Genomic DNA, 12,709 nt, shown 5'->3' with positions numbered 1-12,709 from the left:
TTTACTGAAATTCAGCTTTTTGGACAGTGAAAGTCAGGGAATTTGATGTTTAGTTTAGTGTGTGACCCCTGTGTTTATGAATCAGCATGTGTTGATGAAGATGAACCTTGAGTTTCTGCAGGGAGCTCAGTCTGGTGTAGAGGCAGTGCTGAGGGAGACTTCCTGACAGTAGGAAGCTTCCCGTTTCCTCCAGAGTTTCCTTATTCATCAGCTTAGGGTCCACATCGAGGTCCTTCAAATCAAAAATATTCATTGCAAAAACATGTTTTAATTAAGACATAATGGAATAATGCCAACGATACCATTAACCCAATCACGATTACACTACAGATCTCTGATTCGATGATAAAGTTTAACAAATTTAAGTGGATTGAACATGAAACAATTACGTTGTCCCGAAGAAGAACTCGAGGGTTGTGTTGTTTCAGCTCATCTTAAATAAGTAGTTCAAAGTAACGGTAAATGCCTTTTTTTTGAGAGAGAAAGAGAGAGGATTGTGTGATTTTTTTCAGGATTGATAAATGAATAGAAAGTAAAAAATAAACGTTTTGTGCAACTGTAAATGTATAATAAATAATAAATGTGTTCATTTTAAAAAAGGGTTTCTTAAAGAAATGTGGTTTTCACTTTATTGTACATGCACTTACATTGTAAAAAGTGATTAGTTCATTTAATTAACCCCTTCGGACCCTGTGTCCATTACAATAGACATCACATATCTCAGCGCATGTTGTTTTGGGTTCCTGAGAATCTCATCTAATTTAAAGCCTGCAGTCCATGAGAGTGGGCGATTTTCATCCAATCAAATGGTGGTAAGGCTCGGCAAGCTGCAATTAAAAAAAAATCCACTACACTAAAAAGCAGCATGGCATCACTTCACTCCAGACACAGACGTAAGCCACAGTTGCAATGTTTTAATTCAGATTTATTGATATGTTTGCCAATATTACATATATTGTATGTAAAAAAGACGGATTGCACTCACTAATTAAAGTTTGAAATCTTCTGTAACATTGCAAGCTTTAGATCAGGATTTTTCAATTACGTCTGTCCATTAGGAGGTACTACGGGTTCAACATCTGAAAGTAAATCTCCAGTAATGCTGATTCAATTTTTTTTTTTACATATAAAAAAAGCTATACCGATGTATTAATTCATTGCTGAAACAATTTCATATGCAGAATTTACAGATCTTGAAGTTCTTGAGCATATATCAGATGGAAATATCTCAGATGTGGACATTATGTGGAGGGATGAGGAAGAGGAAGATAAAGTTTGTTATAAACAAGATTCAACCTATACAACAAAAACCTCAAAAGTAAAGTAAAAATGTTTAATCTTTGTGATTTAAAAAATTAATTTTAGGATTATACCAGCAGTCATGTGTATGTTTTTTTCTATTTTGTATTTTAAGTTGGTATAATGTTGGTATAACAGGACAATAGTCAGCCTGGTGTGGTTATTTTTTCTCAATAAGTTAAACTTTTGGCAGTTATTAGCCTCATTTTTTTTATCCAATTATGAGATTTCAAGTCTGCATTTTAAGCACAATTTTTTTTTGCTGAATTAGCTTGTCAGATGGTTATCATAAAGACTTTTTGGTGTACCAAATATTTTCATAAGGTTTAGAATAAAGAAATGTAATAATCTTATTTTTAAATATATAAATTAATAACATCATAAAGGGCGCTGGTTCAAACCTCGGCTCAGTTGGCGTTTCTGTGTGGAGTTTGCATGGTCTCCCTGCGTTCACGTGGGTTTTCTCCGGGTGCTCCGGTTTCCCCCACAGTCCAAAGACATAGGTTACAGGTGAATTGGGTAGGCTAAATTGTCCGTAGTGTATGAGTGTGTGTGAGGATGTTTCCCAGAGATGGGTTGCAGCTGGAAGGGCATCCGCTGCGTAAAAATGTGCTGGATAAGTTGGCGGTTCATTCCGCTGTGGCGACCCTGGATTAATAAAGGGACTAAGCCGACAATAAAATGAATGAATGACTTAACATCATATATCATTTGAGAAAAAATAGGAATATGTTGACGTTTTAAATCAAAACATTTTAGCATATTGTCATTTATTAGGCAAATAACAAACTGGCCAGCACATTCAAGGCCATTTGAATACAAAATAATTAAAAGATTTAGAATAAAAGTTACTTTAAAAATGTTTTCTCTGTTTAAAAACAAAACAGAGGCAAAATAAGACTTCTATTACATCAGATTGTGTGGTTTTTTGCAAAGCTGGATGTTGACTCTTAAAAAATATATATTTGTTAGCATTGGACAAAACTAACTAGCTGAAGTAACACGGAAGCCACAGCCAACAGAGGATTCCGCTTAGTCTTAAAGCCTTTTTCAAAGAGTTATTTACACTATTTATGATAGCAGAGCAGTCAAAATACGACACATGAGCTCATTATGGGACAAATTTTGGAAATTTGTCATTGAGGGGTAGGTCTTCTGAACCATCGACCCCCCCTGGTTACGGGCCTGTATAATGTTCGGAAGTACAACTGTTCTGATCTGATGTCCACTGAAATTGACAAAAAATATATACACTTGAAGGTGTTGAATTTTTATTATTATAATTTGGTCTCATTTATAGGAGCCTCAAAAACTGGGAAAACATACTTTTACATTTTGCTGAAACTTTCGAGTAAAGCCATTGTAACTTGGAACTATAAAGCTGACTTATTCTTTTTTTATAATAATGTAAATAGTTACTTAATTTTAAGGCAATGGTTTTTTATTCATTTTTTTTTTTAGACACTATTTACGTCACAATAAAAGAAAGAGCACTTACCAAAGGAAGGTCAGTTATGTGTGCCTGACACGACTGCATCTCCTCCGGCTTCTTCACAATGCTGGTGTAGATGACCAGAACGTTGGAAAACTCAGCAGCGAAATCCATTTTTATCCGAACTCCGCACTCAAAGTCCAGAACTTTACTCTCTGGTAGTTCTGGGATAGAGCACAGACGCGGCATAAAGTTTGAGCTGTTTTACTTCATAACTATCATCAGTGTTAATAAAATATAATTTATTATAATATAAGATGAGAAAATGTTTGCTTGATTGAGGTTTTCCTAAGAAAAATTTTAATAATGATGAAATAAGATGAAAAAGATGCATCCTAACATAATATGACAAATTAAAATGCAAATTAAAAAGAGGAGCTAAATTAGAAAAAATGCATGGAAAATGTGTTATAAAAAATATGGTGTAGCTTTAAATTAACAAAATTAACGACTAATAATAATCATAATAATAAATATGTGAAAAATAAATGCATTCCAATTGTGTACAGTTTGTTCTGTTACAATTTAACACAATTTTTTTTGTCTGAACTAAATTATATTTTCATCAACAAAAGTAATATATGTGATTTAAAGGGTTAGTTCACCCCAAAATTTAATTCTGTTATTAACTAGTCACCCTAATGTTGTTCCAATCCCCTGAGACCTTCATCTTTGAAATTTGTTCGTAATATTATTAGTTCCTTTTCTGGACTTTAAACGTCTCAGGGCTGTTGCTGTCTATGGGTCAGAGAGCTCTCTGATTTCATCTAAAATACCTTCCTTTGTGTTCTGACGATTAACAAAGGTCTCAGGGGATTAGAACGGCATGAGGATTAATAAATGACGAGTATAATTTTTTAATTATTACTTATACATAACCTATTTGAACAAATTGATATGCCTTTGTGTCATTTAGATATGATCTTTAAATTATTATTTCACCCAAAAATGACAAATTTTAGCAATCGACATGATGAAGTAGTCTTGTTCAAATAGATTATGAATAACTTGTAATAAAAAATAACTAACTATAAAATAAAATAAAATGAATGCCTAAACTAAATTAGATTTTTATTTATGTGATCTTGATTCAATTAAATAAGTTGTTCAAAGGGTTATTTCACCCAAAAATGACAAATTGTTGCAATTGATACACTTGTTTAGCCTTGATGACAGTACATAATATTTTACTAGATGTTTGTCAATATATCTGTATTCAACTTAAAGTGTGTAAAGGCTTAACTAGGGTAATTAGGCAATTCATTGCATTATGATAGTTTGTTCCGTAGAAAATCGATAACAAATATTGCTTAATGGGGCTAAAAATATTAACCTCAAAATAAAAACCGAAATAAAACATATAAGACTTTCTCCAGAAGAAGAAAAATATGGAAATACTCTACAAAATTTTTTGCTCTGTTAAACATAATTTAAAAAAGTAAAAAAATAAATAAATCAATCACAGGAGGGTTAATAATATTGACTTCAACTGTACATCTCAGCTCCACAAAGCATCTCTTTAGTAAAAATATTGGTACAGTTTTATGAATCAGCTAACAATACCGTGTGCTTTGGACCAGAGTGGATTGTGTGCCTCGGTTGCATCCGAATATCCCCCGTGGCAGATGGGATCGGTGAGGGATCGTCTCTCGGACAGACTGCTGCGGATCTCCAGAGCCTGCTTACCCTTAGTGGGGTCAAACTGACCCATATCTGCAAACAATCAGTAGTTTGATTTTGGAAACACACAGCAAGCACAGGTAAGCAATATATAGACATAAACTGCTTGTTTTGTTATTTTATTTAATATTCAGAAATGACTACACACTCTAGCTGAACACTGGTATGTGTTTAACATATACTGTCTTTTCTTTTAAAAACATGTTGAGTTTGGATGAGAAGTCATTTGTGTTTTTTGGTGGGGTTTGGTACAGATTTTAAGACTCTAGAAGACGTATAATGTTCAGCCAATCAATCTGCAGCAACTCTATGATGCTTCGTGTTAATATAGACCAACTTCTCTGAGAACTGGTAAAATCTGTGCCATGTAGAAATCAAGTCCAACCCAGTACTACACTGCAAATAAACCTTTTCTTAGTTTTTGTCTTGTTTCTGAAAAAAAGACAAGCAAAAAAACTAAAATAATCTCAAAATAAATAGTCTTAAAATAATCTGTCAATAATGTTAACAAAATAATGTTTTTTTTTACTTTTAATTTTTGAATAAATTGATTATTAATATTTAGCTTTTTTTATTTAGTAAAAATATCTGCTAATGATATTTCTTACCCCATTGGCAGATTACTTTGCTTGTTTTAAAGAAAAACTGACTTAATTTTGACTTATTATTTCTGAAAACAAGACAATAATTTTGCTTTTCTTGATAGTGTCATTCTGGCATAATTTAATGAGTGGCATAAATTTGTCATAAAATAACAAAAATATCATTTATGGCAATAAATTTTGTTGCAATATACCGTATAATAAAAATAAGACCGTATCGCCCGATTCACACAGGGCTTCAGCGGCAACGCTTGACAGAGAGGATGTCTAAAGTTGGGGCTGATGTGATCGTCATAGCAGTGTAACCCCGCCGGTCCTACGCCACCCAACCCACTCCGAGCTGGTATCAAGCCGGCGACCTTCCGCAAGGGAGTCGGTTGCTCAACCTAGGAGGCTAAAGACCATGACCTCTAGAGTCTGTCACTAGAGCACCTTTAGAGGTCAGAGGAGTGAGGTTTATCTGCACAGCACTTACAAGCTGGCCTCCGTTACACTCACCAACCTAAACCTCACTCCCATCCGGGTCATGACACCAATGTAACCTCGCCGATCCTATGCCACCCAACCCGCACCGAGCTGATATTGAACCGGCGATCTTCTGCATCGGAGTCCGTTGCTCTACCAAGGAGGCTAAAGACCATAGCCTCTAGGGTCTGTTGCTAGAGCAACTTCAGAGGACAGAGGAGTGAGGTTTACCTTCCCAGCACTTACACTAGAAGCCATGGTCTTTAGCCTTTATGGTAGAGCAACCGAATCCCATGCGGAAGGTCGCCGGTTCGATACCAGCTCGGAGCGGGTTGGGTGGTGTAGGACCGGTGGGGTTAAATTGGTGCCGAAACCCGGAATGGTTACATTGGTTAACCATTGGTTAACCTCACTCCCAAGGAGGCTAAAGACCATGACCTCTAGGCTAGAGCGCCTTTAGAGGTCAGAGGAGTGAGGTTTACAGCACTTACTAGCTGGCCTCCGTTACAGCAGCATCAGCCAATGAAATTAGTCTGTAATCGACAACTGACTGAGCTGGTGTCTTTCCATAAAGAGACCCTGATCTCATCGAGTTTATCAACAAAAGGGTTCCTTTGGCCTGAAAATATCACCCAAAGACAAAGGCACAGCCGTTAAGACCCTGCCCATAGCATTTGCATCACTTGCATCACTCAGGAAGCAAAAGATTGAATGTCCCCTACAGCGGGGCTGATATGGTTTTGAATGAAATTATATAATTAAAAAACAAAGAATATAACTTTTCAGTTATATATACTGTAGATTACTGTTAATTTGAAACAAGATGATATAAATGTATATTCCCACTAGATAAGGAGTTTTTGCACTGTAAGGGAAAGTGTACTATGAGTTGTGCTCTTTTCAGATCAGTTAATCATTTGTTCGAGATTAATGGACCTGCAGTTTTCAACCAATAAAATCTGACATGCTTCATTTAACCTCAACATGCCCCGGAGTTAGCTCACCTTCAGCGACTCTGTCTAGCAGAACAGTTATCTTCTCATCCTCCAGGAGGCGCTCCTTCAGGAACTTAATGAAGACTCCATTGGTGAATCCACTTGAGCTCAATTCAAAGGCCTCTGCGTCTTGGCAGCTTCATGAAATAATAATAATAAAATACAAATCATCATACAAATTATTCTTTGCACCAAAGTCACATTGACTGCTTGTTCATTGGTCAGGCATCGGCCAATAAAACAGCTTTTTTTTAAAGTGCACAAGTGAGTTTTGCAACAGGATTATTGCAAAATGTGTAGCGAAAGTCAGAGCACGAGGATTTGAATTTGTACTGCCAAATCCAACATAGGCTCATTCTGAAGACGTAGCCCTATGTACATTTCTGGAGATCACGTATTATGTAGCCAAAAGTACGAATGGCTGCATTTCATCTTCAAAACGAATGCTACGGGTTGGTATGTCGCCGTTCCTTTCTTCACTTTTACCAGCTGACTGCCTACCTCCGTATGGACTGCTTTCCTGCTGTTACCAGTTTGACCAGTAGCTCACCATGTACGTCGGCAGACTTGACACGCAGAGAGAAATTGACAATGACAATGGGGTTCGAGTTGGTGCTTTTGAAAACACTATTGGTTGGGTTTAGGGAAGGAGGAGGGTGGGTCAGTAGATTAGTCAATCAGTCAGTCAGTCGATAGCGGCCTCTGGTGGAAATTTGAGATATTAAAAAGGGTACACAGTGGCCTCTGGGCCAAACAAAAACTGCCAAAAAAAACACCAAAAAAAACGGGGACGTATATCCTGGGACGTATTTGTAACGAGGAGGCTGACACAGAGGGATCCATTTGCAGTAACACAGTTTAATTATAAACACACAGTATGAACTGGTGAATGAACTCGCATGAATCACAGGATTATAAGGTCGATAGGCAGGCGGCAGACATTCGTATATCAGAATAGCAGGCATGGGTCAGGGGCAGGCAGCGAGATGCAAGATCGGTAAGACAGTCAGGTAATCAGGGCAGGTGAGAGGCAAGACAAGGTCGAGGACAATCCGGGTTGGCAACAGTAGATCAGGCAAGGGTAAGAAACGCTCAGTAATGTCAGCAGGGCAGAACAAGACTTCGCAATGAAGTGAGAGCGAGAGCTGCTTATAAGTGTGTGTGAGCGGGAGTAACAAGAGTCAGGTGCAGCGTAATCAGTTGGCCGAGTGGGTTATGGGGGATGTAGTGTTCAATAGTCCGTTGAGAAGGCCTCTGGTGGCCAGTGAGGGGAATGACTGGGACCGAGTCGGTGACAGTATTAAGCGCTCTCCAGAAATTTAAATAGAGGTCATTTTCAGAATGAGCCTGGGTTGGCCGAATCTGAGAGGTTTTAAGCGCCGACTTATGGTTGTACAATGAAATTACAATAAAGTGCTTGGATAAATTGCAGTGCACATTTGTGTCTGTCATTTTGTAGTTGTGAATGACATTTGCAGTATGCAGATTGACTCACATTTTACGTTTGTGGCTCTGTACATACATGTTTGTTGTATTACTCATTCATTCCTTTTCGGCTTAGTCCATTTATTAATCTAAGGTCGCCACAGCGGAATGAACCACCAAGACTAGGACACACCCACACACCCTTCCACACACTCACTCACACTACGGCCAATTTAGTTTATTCATTTCACTTAAAGCGAAACCGGAAACCGGAGCACCCGGGGGAAACCCTCGCCAACACGCGGAGAACAAGCAAACTCCACACAGATATGCCAACTGACCCAGCCGGGACTCGAACCAGCAACCTTCTTGCTGTGAGGCGATTGTGCTACCCACTGCGCCACCGTGCTGCCCTTGTTGTATTATCATGTTTTTTATTAGTAGATTTTTATTTATTTTTATTATGTAAAGCCTAACAGCGAAAGTGCATTACTTCCAACATTTTACATTCCAACATTTTTAGTGACCAAAATCCAACGTGGAGCCAACATCTTAAACCAACATCATATTGACGTCAAATACTGATATTTATTCATCAGGTTTGGCAACCAAAATAGTGGTAACGTTCACACAACTTCAAGCTGTGACATCATTAGACGTTGATATTTGGTTGGTTTTCGGTTGGACATTGACGTTGGTCTGACATTGAGTTCTGACGTCAACCCGATTTTCATTTCAATTTAGTCCACCTTTATTTGTATAGCGCTTTTACAATGTAAATAGTGTCAAAGCAGCTTTACATTGAAGATCATGGTAAATACTAAACAAAATGCAACGTCCCCACGACATTGAGGTACATGTCAATCTGACATCATGCTGATGTCTTGTGCCTGCTGGATGTTTAAGGCCATTTCGGTCCCCATACAGTAAACATGTCACCTTCTCATTAGTGACTTGCATCTAAACAGTCTCTGGGTCAATGCGTGTAAAGATTTTGGACGTCTTCTTGGTCACTTTTAAAGCTTCCAAACAGTTTGCTGCATTTATAAATCGCCCATGTCTTGAGGTAGTTCATTATGAGGCGATTTACCTTCTGTGTGATTCGATTGGACAGGAATCACAGGACTGAATTTCTAATCCCCACAGACAAGAAAAAATAAAGTAGTGACTGCAGGTTGAAGGAAAGTAGTGGAGTAAAAGGACAGATACTGCACTAAAAATGTACTCAAGTGAGAGTAAAAGTACACATTTTTAAAACTACTCAGTAAATTACAATTCCTGAGAAAAAGTAATTAATTACAGTAATTTGAGTATTTGTAATTAGTTACTTTACACCACTGAATATTGAGTTAATTTTAAGCCATCTCGCGGCCCACCTGCAGGATCATTGAGGCCCACTAGTGAGAACCGGTTGAGAATCCGATTGAGAATCCCTGCCTTAAAGGGACTTTGGCAATATGCCCTATGTACATGATTTTATGTGACCCCCTGGGTCTGTTCTTCGTACGTGGATTACTCAATTAGCTGGATTTGGATATTGACGATTTGACACGATCCAGGATCGTTTCGTTCTTCAAAGCTGATCCGAGAGTTGTTGTCATAGCAACAGTTCTGCTAGCTCAAACCTGATCAGGAGCAGGTTTAATTCATATAAACAGGATTAGATCGGCTCAGTTCAAGCAAAGATAATACAGAAAGTATGTTCTGAATTCTGATATTTTCTTACAGTAGTAGTTATGTACACTTGGGAAAATGGTACATATTTTTTAACTATATATATATAAAGTTATAGTCATTAATAAAATAAATAAAGTTATACATATTAATAAAACGAATGCAATCTGCACCCTCGAAATGAAAGTACAAAGACTGCCGCCTGCTGGTGCAAAGAGAAAACATATTGATATGAACGTTTTAGATCGCTTTAGTACAAATTGTGTATGATAGAAATGCACAATATGTGACTTTTTTTTTAAAGCAATAACACATTTATGCAGTCATAAACATGTTTTGATAGTTAATATGCCGGTGATTTGATGCTTCACAAAAGTTGCAGATGCCTTTACCAATATCAAAATGCTTTTGTAAACAACCAGTTATTCTTTACAGCGATTAAAAAACGGCTACTATAATAAAGAAAATATTTTCTAAATGTAGAACTAAATACATTGATTTGCATTTAAATACATGATGAATACTCTTGACACAAGAAAGTGTAAAGCCTGCAGCTCACTGCGTGTCATATATAACAAACGGTTTACTGCTAATTTGATGTAATTTTGCTCACATGGATAATTGAATATTAATCAGATGATGTCATTACGCTGCTGTGCCGTCAGCCAATCGCTGCATAGCTGATCATGATTTCGAGGATCGATAGATCTGTCCTTCACAACACACGCAGCGATCTCAGATCAGTTCATCCAGACATTCTAATCTGATTCGCGAACTTGTTTGAAGAACCAAATTAGCGAGAGATCAGTTATCGAGATGAAAAGATCCAGGATCTGTCAAATCATCTTAGATCATTTAAGCGAGGTACGAAGAACGGACCCCCTATGTTATGTGATTTTATCCCTTATAGATAAAAAAACAAATAATACAAATAAATCAAATTTAATAAGTACATAATAACTAAACTGCAACTTTGAGTTAAAAACACTGGTGTTAATGTGTGTGTGTGCAAATCGAGAGATTCAGCTATTTACATTAGAGCTGCGAGTGTAAATGTCAACCTACACATACAAATATTATTATCACATTTAGATTTGCAAGCTCTCGAGGTTGACTACTGATTTACCTACATAATAATAACATGTCAGTAAAGAGAAAAAAATATGTTTTTCTGGTTGATAACTCACGTAGCATATCCAAACACAATATTGGCTGTAACTTTGAGCATGACGTTTGGCATGGCGTCATCGTGCATGTTCCTGAAACAATATAATAGGTGTTAGAATCAATATAATCAATTATCATGCTAATTCATATCACAAAAAATGTTCACCTTTTCCTGCACATGTCCAGCAGGAAGACATTGAGACCGGTTTCCTTCTCCTGCATGAGTTTCAGAATGCTCTGAACACACAGACAGTTGCCTGAACGGTAGGGATTCGGGGCATCGACTGGCACCATGAAGCTGTTCCCAAAGTTCTCATAACCATGTCCAGCGTAATACAACAAACCTACGGAGATGAGTAAATGTCAAAAGGGTAAAAGTGCACCCCAAAAAAAAACATAATACTGTAGTCACAATATCTGTTGGGGTAAAGTTACTTTTAAAAGTAATAATAACAATAATACATTTTATTTAAAGCGCCTTTCAAGGAAATCAATGTCACTGTACAGCATTGTATACAATTATACAATAAAAAACAATAAACTAACAGTATAAATAAGTGTATATGATAAACACGTTAAATAAATACACAGAAAATACAAGGTGGGCCATTTATATCAGTGGCTCCCAACCCTAAGGGGGGCGCCAGAGTTCACAGGGGGGGGGGGGCGCGGGAGAGGATAAGTATTGAGGTAGAAAAAGGCATAAAAATGGTCCACTATTATAAAGGGCTTTGCAATTAATTGAAAATCCGATTTAGATTTCGGTTTCAAACGATTATAAAAAAGCATTAATCGAGATACATGATTATTGCATCATATTTCGCCACAGTTGTACACGTGTTGCTCTTAAAAGCGCGAAAGAGCTTGTGTGTGTGCAGCACGATCACGCAGTCAGAAGCATGCGGCCGGTCAGCATTCACTCTCATTCACACACTGAGACGAGCAGAGGAGCGCAGACATCTAAAGTCATTAACGTGAGCGCTTTAATGGTCAAATAGGTGTCAAAACGCGGTGTGATTATTTACATTAACCCTCATTTGTGTAATAAACAAACGAGTTGAGGATCAAAAGACGTGAAAGAGAAACCATTAAAGAGACAGTGCGCTATAATCCTTCTGCCGCCTGTTTTTATCATTATTAAACAAACATAACGAGAAAACCCTCGCTGCTCTTGACTAAAGCACTGCTGTAGCTAAAGTGTTTTTCTTACAGTGAAGATGCTTAAAGCACAGTTTGTTTCATTTTTTTATTCTATTGTATTTATTTCTCTTTCCTTTGCAGGGTGGAAAATAATGTATGTATACAGTTGAAGTCAGAATTATTAGCCCTCTTGAATATTAGCAAACCTTTTCCTGCCCAATTTCTGTTTCATGGAAAGAATATTTTATTAACTTATTTCTGAACATAATAGTTTTGATATCTCATTTCTAATTACTGATTTCTTTTTATCTTTGCTATAATGACAGCACATAATATTTTACTAGATATTTTTCAAAATACAAGCATTCAGATTAAAGTGCAGTTCAAAGGCTTAATTAGAGTAATAAGGCAAGTCATTATAACGGTAGTTTATTCTGCAGACAATCAAAAATTATATATTGCTTAAGGGGGCTAATAATATTGACCTTAAATTGGTTTCAAAATATTTAAACCTTTATATTTTATCTTTATTCTAGCTAAAATAAAACAAATAGAAGAAAAAATATTATAGGAAATACTGTTAAAATTCCTTGCTCTGTTAAACATAATTTGGGAAATATTTATAAAAAAATATTTAAAAAAAATATATATATATATACACAGTACATATGTGTGTGCGTGCGTGCGTGCGTGTGTATTTATATGGTGGGGGGGCTCCAATGTTTGTATATGTTTATGGGGGGGGCCCCAAAGAAAAAGATTGGGAACCA

At 36.9% G+C, this 12,709-nt stretch overlaps 1 protein-coding gene across 2 annotated transcripts in view; it reads right to left on the bottom strand.

Annotated features, from left to right (window-relative positions):
- malt1 (MALT paracaspase 1) overlaps positions 1–12,709 on the bottom strand; it is a 30,055-nt gene that overhangs the window by 2,991 nt on the left and 14,355 nt on the right. For both annotated transcript variants that reach the window (XM_005165612.6, XM_685317.9), the window contains 6 exons: positions 10,966–11,143; positions 10,820–10,891; positions 6,543–6,670; positions 4,355–4,504; positions 2,798–2,955; positions 107–232 (listed from right to left, as the gene is read on the bottom strand). In XM_005165612.6, coding sequence (XP_005165669.1) covers positions 107–232; positions 2,798–2,955; positions 4,355–4,504; positions 6,543–6,670; positions 10,820–10,891; positions 10,966–11,143 — 812 coding nt within the window. The remainder of the gene's footprint in view (positions 1–106; positions 233–2,797; positions 2,956–4,354; positions 4,505–6,542; positions 6,671–10,819; positions 10,892–10,965; positions 11,144–12,709) is intronic.

This window comes from Danio rerio, chromosome 5 (assembly GCF_049306965.1).
Source record: "Danio rerio strain Tuebingen ecotype United States chromosome 5, GRCz12tu, whole genome shotgun sequence".
Lineage (NCBI taxonomy): Eukaryota > Metazoa > Chordata > Actinopteri > Cypriniformes > Danionidae > Danio > Danio rerio.
This window is presented reverse-complemented; position numbering and strand designations above follow the sequence as displayed.